At 49.9% G+C, this 20,993-nt stretch overlaps 1 protein-coding gene across 3 annotated transcripts in view; it reads right to left on the minus strand.

Annotated features, from left to right (window-relative positions):
• The window catches only part of ITPR1 (inositol 1,4,5-trisphosphate receptor type 1), a 215,091-nt gene that overhangs the window by 109,030 nt on the left and 85,068 nt on the right, over window positions 1-20,993 (minus strand). For all 3 annotated transcript variants that reach the window (XM_049766351.1, XM_049766350.1, XM_049766349.1), the window contains 14 exons: window positions 18,335-18,434; window positions 16,718-16,878; window positions 15,938-16,079; window positions 14,276-14,434; window positions 11,665-11,837; window positions 10,489-10,608; window positions 9,539-9,736; window positions 6,519-6,770; window positions 5,572-5,713; window positions 4,430-4,583; window positions 2,934-3,121; window positions 1,651-1,789; window positions 951-1,009; window positions 433-594 (listed from right to left, as the gene is read on the minus strand). In XM_049766351.1, coding sequence (XP_049622308.1) covers window positions 433-594; window positions 951-1,009; window positions 1,651-1,789; window positions 2,934-3,121; window positions 4,430-4,583; window positions 5,572-5,713; window positions 6,519-6,770; window positions 9,539-9,736; window positions 10,489-10,608; window positions 11,665-11,837; window positions 14,276-14,434; window positions 15,938-16,079; window positions 16,718-16,878; window positions 18,335-18,434 — 2,149 coding nt within the window. The remainder of the gene's footprint in view (window positions 1-432; window positions 595-950; window positions 1,010-1,650; window positions 1,790-2,933; window positions 3,122-4,429; window positions 4,584-5,571; window positions 5,714-6,518; window positions 6,771-9,538; window positions 9,737-10,488; window positions 10,609-11,664; window positions 11,838-14,275; window positions 14,435-15,937; window positions 16,080-16,717; window positions 16,879-18,334; window positions 18,435-20,993) is intronic.

Here is a 20,993-nt window from a genome sequence, read left to right on the forward strand (position 1 = left end):
ACGATTTCAATAATCACACCCAAACAGAGAAATCGACCAAAATAGATAGGTAAATAAAAATAATAACAATAATAAATGAAGGTAAAAAAATATATGTATATATATATATATAAAATAACCAAGGTTTTGTGCTTTTTGTATTTTTGTTTTTTCCCCTCCTGCTCTGGCACAGTAAATATTGGGGTCATTCGAAAAGGAATTCACTTGGCCTAAGAAATATGGGGTTTCTCCGTCCTTGGAGTATACTGTCATGGGATCAGCACCATCCTTTTGCATGCAAGGCAAATACCTTACCTCCATGCTATCTCTCCGGCCCCACATACATGCTTATAGTCATATAACACACATGTGCCCAAATACACAACACGTTTGCCTGTTCTACAAGCACACACACACTTGTTTATATGTGTGTAGAAACACACACCCCCGTACCTGTTTGAAGGCCTGCAGGACCTCCTGGCGCTGGCTGAAGTGGCGGAAGAGCAGCTGCAGGGCGCCCGACACGAGGGGTGGGTAGTCATGCATGGTCAAATGTAGCAGCACACGCAGGAAGGTTCGGCCCCCGTGGTCGTCCAGGTCCAGAGGTGTGTTCTCCTCACTGCAGGGGAGTAGACAGACACTTGGGGTCACTTTGGGGAGACAGGTGAGGCCCTGGAGGACAGACAGACTCTCAGAGTCACCGTGGGGGACCGCAGACCACACACACACTTATATATACATGGACCACACAATCACACACAGACTAACAAATAACACACATGTCTAGAACCCCCAAAATATATACACATACAAATTCATGCACACACAAATACATACACACATGACCTGAGCACCAAGTTTACAAAGGAGCCTGAGCTGGAGTCACCCCCAGACCTGCCTTGGAGACCCTCAGAGCAAAGTATCCCTGGGACCACCCCCACGAGCTACCCAACATCATGTTTGGAACCAACTTTCCTTCCCCCGAAGATGCCTTCCGCTTGCTCCTCGATGTGTTCAAAGTCAAGAGCGCCTGCAAGTCAGAGAGGACAGCTGAGAGGGGAAGGCGCTGAGAACACTGCCAGCCAGCCAGTCCCTTCCCACATCACAGTGACCTAGAACCTTCTAGAAGGCCACTGAGCCTTGAGGGCAGAGCCTAACCTCCTCAGGGACAGGAAGTCTGATGGGGAGCACCATTTCCCATCACCCTCACCCTGACCTCCAGGTATTGGACAGCTAGTGACTAGCATGGCCCAACCGGCATCATCTTGGGAGAACTCTATTATCTTGGGTTTCATCAAGGCAACTTCCTGGGTAGGCTTGTCACTAGGATCCCCAGCTGCCCAAACTGAGACAGTTCCAGAAGGAGGAAAGCAATGCTAGGGGCCATAATGATCAGATATGTCCATGCCCCTGGCCCAGAAGACCTCCAGAGCCCCATTTCCACTATCATAACTGTAGCAGAGTCCTGCTTGGGCCACTGCTGGAAAGTCTGCTAAGCTTCAGATGACCAAGCTACACTGCCCATGTGGCTGGACCCCACTGTCCTTTGCCGAAGCATTCCCCTCACTCTCTAGGCCCCACTGGCCATCAGAGACCTGGCCCCCTGATTTCACTGGCTGTCACTGGTTGACCTGGCCCCCTCACTCTCTGGCCCCAGTGGCTGCCACAGACCTGACACGCTGCTCGGCGTCTCTTGGCTGCAGTTGCCAGTAGGTATTTCCGACGTCTGCGAGTTGCTTTCATCAAATTCCCGCTTAAATATACACAGGAGGCAGGAGATCCTATAATCCAGCCGCACGTTCAAAATAAACTGAGTTGAAGCAGAAATGGAAACACAAGTTATAAGAGCCAGCCGTGGGCAACACCCCCCCCAAGCCAATGCTCGAAGCAGAACCCCTCAGCAGCTACCGTCCCTGAGATGCCACTGAGTGGGCCCCATCCTCAGAGCCCATCACCCCTGGAACTGACCGACCACCAAAGGGGCTTAAGCCTGGGGCAGCATGTGGCAAGGAAATCAGTTCTAAGCATGATCTACTCCTAGGCTTAACTTTAGCTCAACCAACTTGGGCCTCACTCAGGAAGGGGGAAACTGTCTGTTTTTAATTTGAACATTGATAGGAACAACTGCAAACAAAATCAGAACTGAGATCCTCTTTCCCAGGGTGCCCTGGGCTCAGCTGGTCATTGGATCCCAACCTTGGGAACCCGCTGGCCCTTCCTTGTTCCTTCACCTCAGCCCAGACCTGTCCTACCTGGAATGCTACCAGGCCCCAAGAAGTCCACAGCTGACTGCAGTGTGTGTGTGTGTGTGTGTGTGTGTGTGTGTGTGTGTGTCTCCTGGCCCCAAGCAGTACCTCCCATGCTAACCCTTAAACCTCCTTGCAGCCTCCCTCCCAGCACTGTACCCCAGTCCTGAGTGTTCCCGCCCCATCCTGCTCTATCCTCTCAGACCCTAAACTTCCGTGTCAAACTCAGATCAGCCCTGGCTGGTCTCTCCTGGCCTCAAGTCACTCTCAGAATGACCTGGACACACACATCAAGCCAAAGTCAGTTCCACCCCCCACTTTATGCCCTTATGTGGCCATCACACCCCCAAACACCTCGGCTCCAAGCATCTCCCTGAGGGCCAAGTCCCCTGGAAGTATCCAAAGGTCCAAAGACTTAGGGACTTCCATGATGGCTCAGGAGCTGTGACATAGGTCTGGCTTGCCCTAGGCCTAGTTCAATCCTACTACCACTGGAGGTGGCCCTGATGGGCCCCCTGATTTTTCCCAGTACCACAGGGCCCAGACTAAAGTTAGGCACTTCATGAGCATTTGGGAGCTCCTGAAAAAAACAGAGCCCTATGTCCAGCTATTCCTATGAACCCAGAGCTGAGTGTGAGTCCACTCTCACATCGATGGGAAGGGCAACATCAGGGTCCCAAAGCCCCTTTATACATTCCCCACTGTCACCTGTAGGATCTCAATGATCTTCAGCTTCGTGTCCATGACCATAATGTCCTCCTTCTCGGGCTCAGCCTGCTTCACAGTGCCCTCCGGAGCGGTGGCCATGGGCGTCAGGGGCAGGAGGCCCCCACCGCGGAGGACCACCTGGGTCATGAGTTCCCCAACACCATGGATGGAGCGCATCACATTACTGCCTGGAAGGGACATGCCAGTCACCATAGCCCGGGGGAGGACAGTGAGACTGTGGACTGTTCTGCTGTGAGCACAGTGGCCACATTCCTCACCCACGACCCTGCTCCGAGCAAAGGAGCAAAGCCACGTAGGCCAATTGCCCTGGGAAAGTGAGGCACTTCCTCTGTCTATGGACAACAGCAGGCCAGGAGTTCATAGAGCCTGGCAAGCTAGCTGTTGTATGTCTTTAGTTGTTTGTTTTTGGGAGGCAAACCTGACTATGTTTGGGCCTACTCTGGATTCTGTGCTTGCTTCGGAGTCACTCCCAGTGTTGCTTATGGCACTAGGCAGTGCTAGGGATTGAATTCTGTATGTGCTTGGTCTACTGAGCTCTCAGGCCACTGTTTAGGATCTTTTTTGTTTGTTTGTTTCTAGGCTACACCCGGCAGGGCTCAAGGTTACTCTTGGCTCTGAACTCTGAAATTGCTTCTGGCAGGCTCGGGGGGGGGGGGGGGGGGGGGGGGGGGGGGGGGGGGGGGGGGGGGAACCATATGGGAATGCCAGGAATCAAACCCAGGTCTGTCCTGGGTCGGCCTCAAGCAAGGCAAATGCTCTACCACTGTATTATCTCTCGGGCCCCCACTGTGTAGGATCTTTTTTTTTTTGTTGTTTTTTTGGGCCACACCCGGTAACGCTCAGCGGTTACTCCTGGCTATGCGCTCAGAAGTTGCTCCTGGCTTGGGGGACCATATGGGACGCCGGGGGATCAAACCGCCGTCCGTCCAAGGCTAGCGCAGGCAAGGCAGGCACCTTACCTTTAGCGCCACCGCCCGGCCCCATAAATAAACTCATTTGGTCATTTTTTTGTTGGTTTTTTTTTTGTTTTGTTTTTTTTGTTTTGTTTTTTTTGTTTTGTTTTTGGGCCACACCCATTTGACGCTCAGGGGTTACTCCTGGCTATGTGCTCAGAAATCGCCCCTGGCTTGGGGGGACCATATGGGACACCGGGGGATCGAACCGCGGTCCGTTCCTTGGTAGCGCTTACAAGGTAGACACCTTATCTCTAGCGCCACCTTCCCGGCCCAACTGTGTAGGATCTTTCCTGGTGCAACCCAAGAGACAGAGTCCTAGAGAAAAGGAGCTGGAACAAAGTCTTGGTTATCATCAAATCTTGGGGATCTGGGGTCCCCAGTATGACCTCTCTGATGATGTTCGTAATGAGAAGCTAGAGAGCAGACTGGGAGAAGTTTCTCCACTAGGAAAGGACAGGAAAGGACAGGAGCGTGTCTCACCAGAGGCTCCCTGTTCTGGCTAACTTTGCCCCATCTCACCTTTCGTCTCCTCCCCCTTGGTGATCTTGCTGATGGGGAAGATCGTGGTCACATGCACACAATCCAAGATGGCCAGCAGGATTTTGGTCAGTCGTAGAAGGTCAGAGAAGTTGTAGAAACCAAAGTAGATGAGATTCCTCGCTAAATTCACAACCTGGGATGGTAGACAATAGGGAAGGTGGTTTCCAAACCCCGTGCCCTCCGCCTCACTGTCGTTAATGGATCTGCCAGAATACGGCTGACGTAGACTTCTTGTTGGTGACAGGAAGTGAGAAGTTCGCCCCTGGTTACCAATCCCATCCTTTGTTATTTTTGTGGGAGAATGCCAATAAACTCAAAAGCCAAGAGCTAGGACAGTGAATAACTGACCTTCTTGAAGGGTCTAAAGGTTCATGGAGTTCCTAAGGACTCCACAGAGAGATCAGGACATCTATATATGAAGGACACAGGTAATAGTAACCCAACCCCTCCTCAAAAAGACAGCATCCCCAAAACAGGCACCTGTGAACAATTCTACCTATAACTCAGATGAGCAGAAGTGAGAGATGATCTAGCCTGTAACAGGACACAGTTTCAACCTGGCCCACTTGTGTTTGGCTACTCTGATGACCATTCCAAGAGTATGACAACCACCAAAGCAAGCAGCTGGTATCACTATGTCAATTCTACTTTAAAAAACAAAAACATTGGGGCCGGGCGGTGGCGCTGGAGGTAAGGTGCCTGCCTTGCCTGCGCTAGCCTAGGACGGACCACGGTTCGATCCCCCGGCGTCCCATATGGTCCCCCAAGAAGCCAGGAGTAACCCCTGAGCGTCACAGGGTGTGGCCCAAAAACCAAAAAAAAAAAAAAAAAAAACCAAAAAAAAACCATTTAATTATTTATTTAGGTTTTCGGGCCATACCCAGGTGTGCCCAGAGGTCATTCCTGGCTCTGTGCTCAGAAATCGCTTCTGACAGGCTCGGGGGACTATATGGGATGCTGGGATTTGAACCACCATCCATCCCTGTATTGGCTGATTGCAAGGCAAATGCCCCACCACTGTACTATCTCTTTGGTCCCTGTCTATATTTTTCTATTCAGAACAGATTCATCCGAACTCCCGCCCACTAACAAGCCATGGGGAGCCCCCCACTAGGGATCACCTCAAAGGTCAGCTTGTTCTTCTCCTTGTCTGAAAATGGGAACCGCTGGCACACGACATCCCTCAGGTACTCCTCCACAAAGTCCATAGTCTGTGCAAAGCGCTCCTTGATTTCATCTTTGGAAGTCCCGCTGCTGTCATAGCTGAGAGGGAGGGCAACAGGAGGTTCCGTATCAGCACCCCTTCTAGATATCAGCGCACCTCTCTCTGCCTCTGAGTCCTGAGTGCTGACCATGTCTGTCTCCCCATGTCCCAACGAACAACCCTAGTGTCCTATCTGAGGAGGGAGGTTGGAAGGGGGAAGGTACTTGCTTGGGTCATGGTCATTCTCGACTCAACTGAGAGCTATATTGACTAGTCTCCAGACTAGCATCCTGTGTAGAAGAAGGGGGCCTCACCAACATGGTCTCCTATCTATATGAAGGGGCGTCTCTTGGCCAGAGGAGAGGGCTGACTAGTTTTCTCACTAGACCACAGTAATTCGTCTTCTGACTATGCTAGAGATTGCTAACTAGTATCCCAAGTATTCTTGGGGCCACACCAATTAATTTCCTGACTAGACTGAAACTAGACTAGTCTTCTAACTAGGCCAAGAACCGAATCAAGTAGTCTCCTGACAAGCTAAAGCAGTAGTACTAACTATTCTCATAGCCAGACTGAAGGGGCTGCACTAAGCATAGTTTTTTGAGTAGATGAAGAAACTACTAACTAGCCTTCTGACTAGGCTGATAGTTGCACTAACCAGTCTTCTGGCTAGACTAAGGGGGTGATATTAAGTCTCCTACCAGACTGAGGGGACAAGACTAACTAGTCTCCTCACTAGAATAAGGGAGGCCCTAACTAATCTCCTGACTTGACTAATCTTTGAGTAGGCTAGTATTTTGACTAGGCTGGTATTTTGGCTAGTATCCTGACTAGACTGGGGCCATGAGGCAGAGCTGCACTCACTCATCAATGGCGATCTCCGAGGGGATCTCCGACCACAGGCGGGCGTATTTCACAGGGGTGACCTGCTCCTGGGGGTCCCGGTCCACATGCATGTGGAGCATGAGGCGGCAGAAGGAGGCGCGCAGATCATAGGGCAAATTCTCGTCCGACATGCAACGCAAGATGAGGTCTACGTCCAGTTGTCCTGAGATCTCATTGATGGCCAGGTACTGGCGGTCCAGACACATCCGTGCAAAAAGGTTCAACTGGTACCTGTGGGCAGGGCAGGAATACCAATCTGATGCTCAGAATGTGGGAAGGTAAAGGGGAGGTGGGGTCAGGGCAACTATGCCCACAGACCCCCAACTCGGGCACTGCTGACGTGTCAGATATAGGTGCAGTTCCAAAAACTACAATTCCATTCTGCTCACTGAGAGACGTCAGTGTGTGACCACTTAGTGCTGCAGGGAACTTTCCAATAAAGGACATCTGGCATAACATCTGTTGGGGTGAGTGCATCTTCCTCTGGAAAGCACCAGAGAGAATACTCTGGGGAAGCTCTTACCAGGCCTAGTCCAGCAGAAATACTTCCTGACTTTCGATAGTTCCTATCAGTTAATGTTAACACTCCTAGAGGGAAGGTTCAGGTCTCAAGGCCGCCATCTTTTTTCCTGCCCATCAACAAAGGACTCTGTCAAGCCTCAACCAGGCTCAGTTGAGCTTCTTTTCTTTTTGATCCTCAGGGAAGTTTCTTCCAAACGTTTATTTCAACTTATTGAAAGGCAAGAAGAAACCAAAGCTCTAGGCATAAATGCTAAGAGACTGTACTTAAAGCACTTCAGATTCCCGACGGCCATGGTGAGACCGTTCTTATGTTTCTTCTAAGGTCAGTGGAATAAAATCAGAAAGATGCTTTCAAGACCACACAGTGAACTAAAGTTAAAAAAATTTCTTTTTTCAATGTTCTTGGGGCCAGAGCAGTGGCACAAGCAATAAGGCTTGTCTGTCTGCCTTGACCACGCTAGCCTAGGACGGATCGTGGTTCCATCCCCCGATGTCCCATATGGTCCCCCAAGCCAGGAGCAATTTCTGAGCGCATAGCCAGGAATAACTTCTGAGCGTCACCGGGTGTGGCCCAAAAACCAAATACAAAAACAAAAAACAAAAAACAAACAAAAAAAAAAAATTTCAATGTTCCCAGCTAGCAAAGATGAGGGGAAAGGAACTTCTCATGTATCAGGAATAAAAGAGCCCTCAGGTCATTCCGGGGTTCTCAGCAGTTTTTTCGGGGTGTAAGAATCTCTCCCGAGGGGTCGGAGAGAAAGCACAGCGGTAGGGCATTTGTTTTGCATGTGGCCGACCCAGGAGGGAACTGGTTCGATTTCTGGCATTCCACATGGTCCCCTGAGCCTGTCAGGAGCAATTTCTGAGCACAGAGACAGGAGTAATCTCTGAGCATTGCCGGGTTTGGTTCCCCAAACCAATCAACTCGTAAATAAATAAGCTGGGAAAAAATAATCTCTCCTGAGGTCGGGGCTGCTCTCACATATGTTCCTCCACTTGCCAAGGAGTTTCGGGTGTATGACAACTCAGTGCAATGAAAACATGACCGGCTAATTCTTCAGTGTGATGAAAACATGGCCCACTGGTACCTCCGTGTGGTGAAAACCTGGCCCCCGTGTAACCAAGAACAATGAAAGGTGACTCGCTGGTTACTCATAGCAATGAAAATGTGGTCTAAGGAGAAAGTGGGGTCCATACTCAAGTGAGAAGATAAGTGTGCCCTTAAACACACCCTGGTGCTGAATAGGCGGTTTCAGACTGGAAGTCTGCACAGAGAGATTTCCTCAGGGGTCTGAGAAATGGCGCCATGCACAACCGGCTAAGAGCTGTCAGTGCAGGAACCTGAGCGAAGGCGCAGGAGCAGGTGGCGGCACCAGCCTTGTGCTTGACATGCTCCCGCCACTATGCTCCCTCATATGTCTTGGTCCCCTTATTGCTTCCTTCTAACCCCTTCCTTCAAGGCAGCAGGGTCACAGTCAGCAGGCCTCAGCATGGGCCTAGGATAGGAGCTGATGACAGAGCTGAAGCAAATAGGCAGGAACAATCAGGCCTAGGGCAGTGGATAGCATTTTCTAGGGTAGGCCAGAGCAACCCACAGTACTGAGTAAAACTGGAAGCACTGAGCTGTGCTTTTTGTTTGTTTGGTTGGTTGGTTGCTTGGTTGGTTTTGGGTCATACCTGGTAGCGCTCAGGGTTTACTCCTGGCTCTGTGCTCAGAAATTGCTCCTGGCTGGCTCGGGGGACCATTTGGGATGCTGGGAATCAAACCGGAGTCCATCCAGGGTTGGCTGTGTGCAAACACCCTACCACTGTGCTATGGCTTTGACACCTGAGGTGCGTTCTGAGCTGCTGCTCTATAACCATAGAAGGCAATAGCCATGGTGTGTGTGTGTGTGTGTGTGTGTGTGTGTGTGTGTGTGTGTGTGTGTGTGTGTGTGTGCGCGTGTGTACATGGATGGGCAGGTAGACTCAGACACACTGATAAGGGGGTGCACACACATTTCCTAACTCTGCCAAGTTCTGGTGAGTGGGCACCATGTGGAAAATGGACAGAGAGAGGCCAGTGACTGGACCAAAGTGCAACAGGGATGCAGAAAGGACAGGAGCTTCCTAACCAGCACATGCAGTGACCCTCTTCCAGGACAGCATCCTGCAGCGGTATCCAAGTGTCCTTCCCTCTGTACCCGCAAACTGTCTGTTAATACGCAGAGTTCACCACTGCTTACTTGCTGCATTTGCCAGCAAGTCTTATCCCAGGGCTCTGGGCACCCCCAACCTTGTCTGCTCCCTTGGCCCTGCCTGCCTTCAGCCCTGCCACATACTGGGCGCTGCTCTCAAGACCCCAGGCCTCACCCATACAACAAACCGCTCCCCCAGACCCTGCCCATCCTGAGCCTCACACAGGCCCTATACCACACCCAAGCCTGCCTCTAGACCCTGCCCGTTGTTCCCAGGCCCTGACACTGCCACCCGCCCACCTGTAGTAGCTGAGGACATCCCGGTCCTCCTTCTGGCCCTCCTTGGCATCTTGTGCCAGCTCCCGGACGCTCTTGCTGCGAATCTCCTTGCCACTGTCCCTCCAGAAGAGCCAGACCTCCTCTTCGTCCTCTCCAGCCTCCAGTGCATTGTCCCCAGCCCCGGAGACCCCTTCAAATTCAAACCTCGAGAGAACCAGCCTGCAGGAGAAGAGAGAACCTGTTAATTCTTTTTGGGGGGGGTCCATACCTGGTGGTACTCAGGGCTTACTTCTGGCTCTGTGGTCAGAAATCGCTCCTGGCAGGCTTGGGGGATCATATGGGATGCCAGAGATGGAACTCAAGTCCGTCCTGGGTCGGCAGTGTGCAAGGCAAATGCCCTACCACTGTGCTATCACTCTAGCTCATGAACCTGTTAGTTCTGTGGCACAGAAGGGTTGGCTGTAGAACCAAGAGCCAAGAGTCAAATCAGGTGGAGGGAAAGTCCAACAAACACTATTCTAGGGGTGCTGAACCAGAGACAGCCAGGAGCCTGGCATGTCTGGGGACACTCTTACCACCATTTGTGGTGATGGCCCCATGCTGAGAGGGACAACTAATTGTTCGACTCTAGGCAGGACAGAGCTAGTTTCGCTACCCGAATGGCACCCAGAAACCCTGGCGATGTTGCCTGCAGACTAACCATAGCCCCAAACCACTTTACCATAGGCACCAGTGGCAATGTAGAGAAAACATGGCGCTCTCAAAAGGTCCCTTGGGCCCACATCCCCTCCCAACAGACAGTACTGTAAGAGGAGGCCACCCTAAAAGACAACTCCCAGTCCCCTCAATAAGAGGCAGGTCAAAGGTGAACTGACTTCCAGCCAGCCAGAATGAAGGAGCTCAGGTCGCACGCAGCTGCCTGTCCTAGCCCCGGAGCACTGTGACCCCAAAGCCCTGAGGGCTCCTCTCACTTGGTCTCAATGAGGATGTCGCCGTTGGCTGGGTTCAGCACAGCTTTGCAGATCAGTTCCTGGGTCACCGGGATGGACTTGTTCATGGACACGCAGAGGTCAGAGAGGTAATCCAAGAACCTGGAAGTGAAGACAGGCTGAGCTCAGCATGGGTGCAAAGGTGTGTGCTCAGAATCTGTTCCTCCCACTCTGACCCTCTCTCCTCCTGGTGGTCGAAGCACGGATTTTTTTTTTTCCCAAAGTGAGTGATTGCAAGAGGGGGGGGGGGAGAGAGAGAGAGAAGAAAGAAAGAGAGGAGAGAAAGAGACATAGAGAAGAGAGAAAGAGACATAGAGAAGAGAGAAAGAGAAAGAGGCAAGAGGAAAGAGAAAGAGAGGAGAGTAAGAGACATAGAGAAGAGAGAAAGAGACAGAGAAGAGAGAAAGAGGCAGAGAGGAAAGAGAAAGAGAGGAGAAAGAGAGAGGAGAGAAAGAGACATAGAGAAGAGAGAAAGAGACAGAGAAGAGAGAAAGAGAAAGAGGCAGAGAGGAAAGAGAAAGAGCGGAGAAAGAGAGAGGAGAGAAAGAGAGTGGAGAGAGGAGAGAGGAAAGAAAGAAAAAGAGAGGAGAAAAAGAGGCACAGAGAAGAGAGAAAGAGAAAGAGGCAGAGAGGAAAGAGAAAGAGAGGAGAAAGAGGAACAGGAGAGAGAAAGAGGAGAGAGAAAGAGCAAGGAGAGAAAAAGAGAGGAGAAAGAGAAAGAGAAAGATGGAGACAGAGGAAAGAAAAAGAGAGAGGAGAAAGAAAAAGAGAGAAAGAAGAGAAAAGAGAGAAAGAGGCTAAAAAAGAGAGGAGAGAGAAAGAAAGAGAGGATAGAATGGGAAAGAGAAGAGAGGGAGGGAGACAGAAACAAAGAGAGAGGAGAAAGAGAGACAGAGGAGAGAAAGAGAAAGAGAAAGAAAGGAGAAAAAGAGAGAGGAGAAAGAGAAAGAGGCAGAGAGAGGATAGAAAGAGAAAGGAGAGAGAAAGAAAAATGGAGACAGAGAGACAAAGAGAGAGAGCTGAAGGAAAAGATGATGGAGTCCCTGGGAAGAGCATGCACCCAGGAGGCAAGAACACTTTGTCCAACACTGCATATGAAAGGCACCCCCCAATTCCTGCATCGAGGAGGCCCGGGCCCCTAGGCTCTGTCTGGCCTACCTGGGCTCCCGGTTCTTGCGAACCAGGCTGACAAAGGTGTCTATCTCAGCGGCCGTGATGTGCTTCTCTAGCAGCTTGCGGTTGTTGTGCAAGAGTGCTGTGATGGTGTCCTCGGCCAGGACGTCGTAGCCAATCTGCTTTTGCATGAAGCCAAACTGCTTCGCAATGTACTCCTGGGGGGACAGACACCCATCAGGGCATGCCCTGGGTAGCCTAGCAGCAGCAAAGCTCCCAGGAACCCCCATATCAAGTCCCAGACTGAAGCCACCCTGCTGCCGAGACACTGGTTCTCTGCAGGTAGCCCATCGGAATGGGCACTTGCTTTCCTAAAATCACTATTTTCTGGAAAGGTCTGGGCTCTGGTTTTATTACCCAACCAAAGGGCTGAGTTGTACCTACGGCCCCATCCTGAATGTACACAGCAAAGGCCCAAGAGCCAAGCACCCAGGGTCCCTACTTTGCCTTTATCTATCATGGAAATACATCTGCAAGGTAAATGAATGGGTGGCAGAGACAAGTGAAAGATGCTGAAGTCCCAATTTCACTCTCTTCCCAGCACCACTGAACCATTTCTGGCTTCTTTTTGGGGGACGGGCTATGTCTGAGAACTGAGAAAAACCTACAGATCTTTGCTCAAAACTCAGGTGCCCATAACATCTGCTTCACTTGGGTTGGAGAGATAACACAGTAGTAGAGCATTTGCCTTGCAAGCAGCCGATCTAGGACAGATGGTGGTTCGAATCCTGGCATCCCATATGGTTCTCCCAAACCTGCCAGAAGCGACTGCTGAGCACAGAGCCAGGAGTAACCTCTGAGTGCCGCTGAGTGTGATCCCCAAAACCAACCAACCAACCAACCAAACTAACAAATAAAGAAAGAAAAACACATCTGCTTCACTGAGTTTAAATACTGCAGACATCCTGGGCCTTGCATGGTGGCCATGAATCATTATACAGCCTGAGGTAGAGACTAAAAAAGGGACAGGGGATACCCAAACGCCTTGAGCCTTGGGAGCCATTGGCTGAATTTGATCTTCAGCTTGAGAAAAACAGGAAAAGGGCACAGACATTGGCACTACATGGGTGTAGGGTCACTGCACACAGCTCGCCTGCATACCCATAGCCCACCTGTCCAGTCCAGGAACCCTGGGACAAGAATGTTTCTGGGGATAACAAACCGCCAGGGTCTGCAACACCTATAGAACAATGGCTGACTCTGCAGTGCCTTCACCACAGTGGTAAAGAAACTCCTCAGAGAAAAGTGGAAATTTAAGTCAAGGCTGAATGAATAATAAATAAAAGGCCTTGGGGGGTTCGAAGGCTCAGCACAGTCACAGCTAACTTGTGTAAGGAGATCCTGCTCTGTGGGTGCAGCTAGTGTCTCCTACTCCTCGGGGCAGGATCTGAGTCTGGTGTGAGTAGGTGGCCCCGTACCGAATGGCAGGGGGAAAATTGCCCACAACTGACTACCAAACTGCTCCATGCCTGGGGAGATAAAGCTGCACTTTGCAAAATCACAATAATGGCATCTACATGATGCTTAGTGTCAGGGCAGAGAAGGACACTTCAAACACTGTAAGCCAGAACCCAAATAAAGAACAGCTTGCAGTGGAGTGGGGTGGGGGGGAACCCACAAAATAAAGTTCTGCTATATCCTCGATAAAAAAAAAACACACCAATTCGGGGCCGGACAGATAGCATGGAGGTAAGGCATTTGCTTTGCATGTAAAAGGATGGTGGTTCGAATCGCAGCATCCCAAATGGTCCCCCGAGCTGGCCAGGAGTGATTTCTGAGCGTAAAGCCAGGAGTAACCCCTGAGCGCTGCCGGGTGTGACCCAAAAACAACAAAACAAAACAAAACAAAACAAAAAAAAACAAAAAAAACCACCAAATCATTTCTCTCAAGTCTCAGGGACTTCCGGGGAGAGAAATGAGGGGCATTGGTGGTGGGAATGTTACATTGGTGAAGGGTGTGTGTGTTTTCTTATGACTGAAACCCAACTGCGATCATGTTTGTAATCATGGTGCTTAAATAAATATATTATTCAAACAAAAAAGAGCAGGAGGGCCCAGAGAGATAGCACAGCGGTGTTTGCCTTGCAAGCAACCGATCCAGGACCAAAGGTGGTTGGTTCGAATCCCAGTGTCCCATATGGTCCCCCCGTGCCTGCCAGGAGCTATTTCTGAGCAGACAGCCAGGAGTAAACCCTGAGCACCACTGGGTGTGGGCAAAAACAAACAAACAAAAAAAGAACAGGAGTGAAAAGAACTGGAATGTGGGAAGAATTCAGGGGAGACAGTTGGAGCTTAATCTTGAGGTTCTGGGGTTCAGTCAACTGTAGGAACAAGTCTTACCAGCATGGCTCGCTCATGGGGTATCCCCACCCCTGCACACCTGGTTTATGGGGAGCCTGCTGCAGGCGCCTGAGTCTCATGGTCACTTTTGCCCCAGGACTTGGTTATCTTGACAACCCTGCCCATCATACCTGGTGGTGCCATCCACACACACCTGGGTCATACATGTGCATAGCTCCACCCTGCACATCTGGTTCTTGTATAGCCCCCCCCCCTTCTACAGCTGGTTCTTGCATAGCCCTGCCCTCCCCCACACCTGGTTCTTCCGGTAGTCCTGCTGGGAGTGGCGCAACACCCGGTAGCAGAGGCGGCAGATGTGACGGAAGGGCGCGTGCCGCTGGTCCCCCAGTTCTTCCAGCCGCAGCATCGGGCCATCCCCACAGTCTGTGAACGGTGCCTGCAGCAACTTGAATATCTGTCGGGGCCAAGTGCCAGAAGGGTCATCACCTATCTCTGTGCCCCCTCAGAGGCACCCTCAAGGAAATAATGGGGGAGCAGAACATTTGTAGGTGCAGGTGGGGGTCCTGTGGGTTTCAGTGGGAAGTGCTCCTTAAGATTATTCATGATATGGGCCTGGAGAGATAGCACAGAGGCATTTGCCTTGCAAGCAGCCGATCCAGGACCAAAGGTGGTTGGTTCAAATCCCGGTGTCCCATATGGTCCCCCGTGCCTGCCAGGAGCTATTTCTGAGCAGACAGCCAGGAGTAACCCCTGAGTACTGCTGGGTGTGGCCCCAAAACAAAAACAAAACAAAACAAAAAAAACCCAAGATTATTCATGATGCATGGGATTTCTCATCAGGAACAGACCGAAGCCAGCACCTCACTCCAAGTGTGGGTGTGGGGAGGATGGCAGAGGAAGAAGGGAGAAGAGGGAAACTGAAGCAGAAAAAGGAGGGGCAGAGGGAGGGTGGAGCACAGGGAGGAGGGCCAGAGGGAGGACGTGAGTGGCCCTGAGCCAGAGCTGCAGGGCCGAGCTGCTCCTAACAGCTGGATTTTGTTCACTCTTGGCTGGAGCCCAGCGGCATATGAATTATTTGTCTAGACGGACAAGGGGTTGCCTCGACAGTTCCCACAGAGACTCCCAGACTCATAACTAATATGTTTTCCGATCTGCCCCGTAGCCAGAGACACCTCCTCCAGGCAGAGGCCCAGTTTCTGCCCTCTCAGGAACTGTATTCAATGAGGTCAGAGGGTCTTCCACATCTGTCTCTGGGACCCTCTGGTCTGATTTGCACAGACATAACCACTCACTGACATCTCCTGAATGTCCTTCTCGAAGTAATTGGATCCCCACAAGAGACTGGAGAGGCCTGAGTTTATAGAACCCCAAATATGCAAAATGGGGTTGGAGAGATAGCATGGAGATAAGGCGTTTGCCTTGCATGCAGAAGGTCGGTGGTTCGAATTCTGGCATCCTATATGGTCCCCTGAGCCTGCCAGGAGCGATTTCTGAGCATAAAGCCAGGAGGAACCCCTGAGCGCTGCCGGGTGTGACCCCAAAACAAAAACAAACAAGCAAACCAACAAAAATATGCAAAATGACCTGTAGAGTTCTGTGCATTTTATTTCTGAGAAAAATAAAGTCAGGCTTGGAATGCCTTGAGTTTCTACAGGACAGAAGGCTCAAAAGCAGCATATTCAAATGCTTATGCTTTCATTTTATTTTTTTTTAAATGTTTGTGATTTTTATCAACACCAGCGCTACCATCTCTCTGAGCTCAGCTACATCCGGCCGTATGTATGTATGTGTTGGCATACAAATGTGAAACTGAGCTCTATGGAGAGATATAAGGGGGTCTCTCTGCACCCCTGACTGTGTGGGCAGGTGGGAAGGGTTAGGGCTATATGTTTCGAACCATGACACAGCAAGGGACATGGGCAGATGGAGGGGGGCGATGGATGCAGTTCTGACCCACCTGCTTGAGGATATTCTGTTCCCGCATCAGTTTCTGCCTCTCCCTGTTGGGCTTGGAGAAAACCACTTCCAGCACATCCTGGCCCGAGTTGGTGCCTCCAGTGACGAAGTACACCAAGTCCTCCAGTAGTTTTGTTACCGACCTGTGGGTGGGCGACAGTGGTTGGTCTGAAGCAGAGTGGAAATTGGAGTGGCCTGTCCTCCCCACAGTCCTGAAATAGGCCATGGGCTAGGCAGCACTTGGCATTCCCCAAAGGGTGGCTTCCCCAAAGAGTTGATGCTTCTTTCAGGGACCCAGAGATGACTAGAGACAGTCTTGATCTGAGAGATTTGCTTCCTTCTGGGGAAGCAGAGATGCTTAGGAGCCATGAGGAGCTGGGGACCACACCAGGGCTCCCACATGTGGGGAATATGCTCCAGTTCTGCTCCCTTGCAGGTTTAGGGTGAACACTACGCAATACCTTTAAAGCACAGAGGAAGCTGCTTTGCTCTGCGCCAGCCCCAGGAATCTGCACTGAAGCCATGGGTTTGCGTTAAGTTTTCCATTTTCGGCTTGTCTTTAACCCGTGGGCCTGTCTCTCCCTTGCGTCTCTGTTTCTCGGTCTTTTCCACTCTATCAGACCTATATCCTCCCTGCCTCGAACACACCTCTCAGACCTACTGCTTTCCTCCTCAGACCCCCATCTCCTCTTCCATCAATTCCACTTCTTCTCCCCTTAGACCACTTCCTACCCCTCAGACCCATCACCTACCCTCAGACCTATCCCTCCATCATACCTACCTTCTCTCATTCTGGGTGATGGTTCCCTTCTCCAGCTTCCCTGCTATGGACCCCAGCACTTTGCTGGCATCGTTGGCAAAGTCCAGGTCTCGCACCTCGGCTGGAGACACGGGCACAATGGCAAAGGCTTCCTTGTCCTCCTTAACAGGGGAGGTGCCGATCTGAAAGCAGAGATATCCATCTGGGGGCACAGGCACAAAGCCCTTTGGACACAAAGGCCAGATCTGCAGCCATGTGCTCATGAGTGCTAGGCAGCCAAAGGCCCAGAGGTAGTTTTCAGTTAGAACCAAATAAGTGCTTCACATCAGCCTGACATCAATGAAAGAAATGCACAGAATCCAGAATCGTTAAATATAAGAATCTGATACCAACCGTAGCTAAAATGTGAAAAAGTTTCACCGGGACTACGGAGAATGACTCAGGTTGGACAGGCTGGTATGCCTGGAACCCAGAGTCAGTCTTATGCCAATAAACTTCTGGGGTGAGGCCTTTTTGTAATCAGGTCAAGGATCTATTTTTCCATTTTCTCCATTTTTCTGGACCTATGCAAACAATGGCGATTGCTACTATCACACCTTTATTATGTTTTTTTTACTCTTATCCTTTAAGGAAAAAAAATACAATTTATTGAACTTAAAAACAAATAACTGTAGTAGAATGCCTGTCTCGAATACAGGCAGGGGATGGGAAGAGGGGAGAGGGGAATGTTACACTGGTGAAGGGGGGTGTTCTGGTTATGACTGTAACCCACCTATGATCATGTTACTTAAATAAAAAATATATTAAAAAAAAAAAAAGAAAGAAAGAAAAGAACCAGGCCCAGAGAGATAGCACAGCGGTGTTTGCCTTGCAATCAGCCGATCCAGGACCAAAGGTGGTTGGTTTGAATCCTGGTGTCCCATAGGGTCCCCCATGCCTGCCAGGAACTATTTCTGAGCAGACAGCCAGAAGTAACCCCTGAGCACCGCTGGGTGTGGCCCAAAAAACAAAAAACAAAAAACAAACAAAAAAAAAGGAACCAAATAAGTGAAGAAAAACACCAAGGTTCACTCTTGGTGTCTGGCAGCGAGACAGGAGATGGGGGTCTGATTATGGGCCTGGAATTGCTAGATTTAGGGAGTTCCCAATTGTCTTCGTTAAAGTGAATGCTCAGGCTAGCGTGTAGATATGACACTCTTCTCTTGGGCACACAGACCTGTCTCTGCATGGGACTGTTCTCTACAGTAGGAAATAATCCTTTGGCTTCCCCATGATACAAAACAATTGGTGATCACAGATCATGTTTCTGTACAAAACAATGACCCTTGCTCCAGACCTTCATGTTCAGGGAGAGAAGCCAAGGAAATGGGAAGGTCATATGGGCAGGCATCAAATCCAGAGAAACAAGGAAAGAGTGAGGCATTGCCCATCGCCAGGACAGGCAGATGTTGTCACACACAGTCTAGAGCAGGATTTGTCCTTTGGTAGAACCACAGAAGCCAACACTAGGAATCTCAGGTTTGCTCTACCCGAACCCACTCCCCAACATACTTCTGCCAAAATAATATACACGCTTGCAACCACACCCACGGTCTGTTCCCAAGAAGCCATCCCAAGGCAGGCCCGGCTCAGACTTACCTTCAGCATCACCGGTTTCTCCTCTTCCTTGTCGATGGGAATGTTCGTGCTGTGTACCCAGGTATTGGTGCACAGGTGGCGGAGCCGGACGTAGGAGTTTCTGTGGGAGAAATGAAGAAAGAGTGGCCATGCAGCCACACAACTGCTCCATCATGGGTCTGTCTGTTCAGGAAAGGACACCAATAAACAGCTTTCTGCTTCCCACACCAGAAAATTTGAACTCAAGACCAAACCCTCAGTCATTCAGATGGCAGGCCCATGATTTGGGTGTGCAGGTTTTGAAACAGAGGTGCTAATCCTGGGATTGGGCCCCTCAGAACGAAATAGGGAATCCAGAAATATCCGCTGAGGATTGGGGCCAGAGTCGTATACAGCAGTAGGGTCAACACAGGACGAACCCCAGTTCGATTCCTGGCATCCTATATAGTCCCCCAAGCCTGTCAGGAGTGATTTCTGAGTGCAGAGCCAGAAGTAAACCCTGAGCGCTGCCAGGTGTGGTCCAAAATAAATAAATAAATAAATAAAGCAAAAAAATCCACCATATTCACTGAATATTATTAAAAAAATAAAAGCATAACTGAAATGTTACTATCATCGGTCAAATAGAACAGTAAATCTTGAAGCCAGAGAGACAACACCATGAGGCATAGTCCTTGAGCACAGACAAATCTGATCCTCAAACAAAACCAAACAAATCATGAAATTCCTAGAAAACCTTGGCACAGGGGATAGACAGTCTCTCAGAAACAGTAGCAAAAGACAAGGCCCGTAAATAAATGTCAGCAGTAAAAAATGGGGAAAAAATGATCTTGAAGTAGGATTAATTTTTATTGAAACTTATTTAGAAAGATATGAAGAGAGAGAAGTGTGTTCCAGAGAGAACATGGGCTTCCCAAGAATGGAAAAAGACCGAGGAAACAGAGACGCAAGGAAGAGACATGCCCATGGGTTGAAAACAAACCAAAAATGGAAAACTCAATGCAAACCCATGTCTTGTGTGCAGTAAAATAAAGACCGCATGTGACACTAGTAGGAAATGAGAAGGTCGTTTATCCAGGGACACAGAGACCTCAGGAAGGAAAAACTCCCACAGGAAAGAGAAGGGGAAAGATCACAACCCAGGACTCTAAGGAGTCACCCAGGCTCTCTGGCTCTCTCCTGACATCCAGAGACTCCTCAGAGCACAACAGGATGCCCTGTTCCAGTGTGGACCTGCCTGACATCCAAGAGTTCATGGACCCTGGGGAAAGTTCTATAAGCAAGGCTGCATTTTCTGTAGCACATATAAAATGCGCTTCTCGGGGCCGGAGAGATAGCATGGAGGTAAGGCATTTGCCTTTCATGCAGAAGGATGGTGGTTTGAATCCTGGCATCCCATATGGTCCCCTGTGCCTGCCAGGAGTGATTTCTGAGCATAGAGCCAGGAGTAACCCCTGAGCGCCACTGGGTGTGACCCAAAAACAAAAAAAAACAAAAATCAAAAACAAAAAAAATATAATAAAATGTGCTTTTCTGTCCATCTCATGGGTCCACTTTTATTTATTTATTTATTTATTTATTTATTTATTTATTTATTTATTTATTTATTTATTTTGGTTCTGGGGCCACACCTGGTGACGCTCAGGGGTTACTCCTGGCTATGTGCTCAGAAATCGCTCCTGGGTTGGAGGGCCATATGGGACGCTGGGGATCGAACCAAAGTCCATCCTGGATCAGCTGTATGCAAGGCAAACACCTTACCGCTGTGCTACCACTCCGGTCCCATCATGAGCCTACTTTTAGAGTTTTTTATTTCCTTAAAGGATGAGATGAGGGCTGGAGAGACAATCCAGGGATAGGGTCAACGTTTGTCTTGTACATGACTGACCCTGGGTTGATGCCAACATTGCATGCATTCTTAGGGTCCCACCAGGAGTGACCCTGAGCACCACAGAGTCAAGACTAGTGGCTGGCTGTCGCCCCCAAACAACCCTCCCCACCTAAAAATAAGAGAGAAAAGATGTGATGTAATGAGACACAAAAATGTTCAGCAGGGGTCGGAGAGATAGCATGGAGGTAGGGTGTTTGCCCTGCATGCACAAGGACGGTGGTTCGAATCCCAGAATCCCATATGGTCCCCCAGGCCTGGCAGGCGTGATTTCTGAGCATAGAGTCAGGAGCAGCCCCTGCCAGGTGTGACCCAAAATCAAAAACAAAAAAAGGTTCAGCAAAGCATTGCTTACAAATTATTACATGACATAAGTCCACTATGCTATTTGAAGTGATGGCAAGTGACATTTACTTGGAAAAATGTAGAAAAACATCATGTCCAGGGGAAGAAATGTTGGCAAGGTCCACTCAGAATCAATCACACTGGTTCCTCAAGCTAAACCTTTCACAATAGTCACCAGGAGTTGGTGCTCTCTGGGTTTGCCTCTTTATTCCAAGGTGAGTAGACACTCTTTACACTGCCTCTTGCTACTGTAAATCTAGAATGTTTTGTCTTTCTTTGATTTATCGGGGGTCCCCAATTGTGCCTAGGAAACCTGGGCATCCCACTGGTGATTCTTGTGAATTGGGTCAGTGGTCCAATGCAAGAGGCTGAGGGGGAAAGGTGTGTGAATACCAAGGTAATGCTGGAGCCACAAAGCTATGCTCAGCCAAGGTGACCAGACTATGT

The sequence above is a fragment of the Suncus etruscus genome, chromosome 20 (genome assembly GCF_024139225.1).
Source record: "Suncus etruscus isolate mSunEtr1 chromosome 20, mSunEtr1.pri.cur, whole genome shotgun sequence".
NCBI classification, from domain to species: domain Eukaryota; kingdom Metazoa; phylum Chordata; class Mammalia; order Eulipotyphla; family Soricidae; genus Suncus; species Suncus etruscus.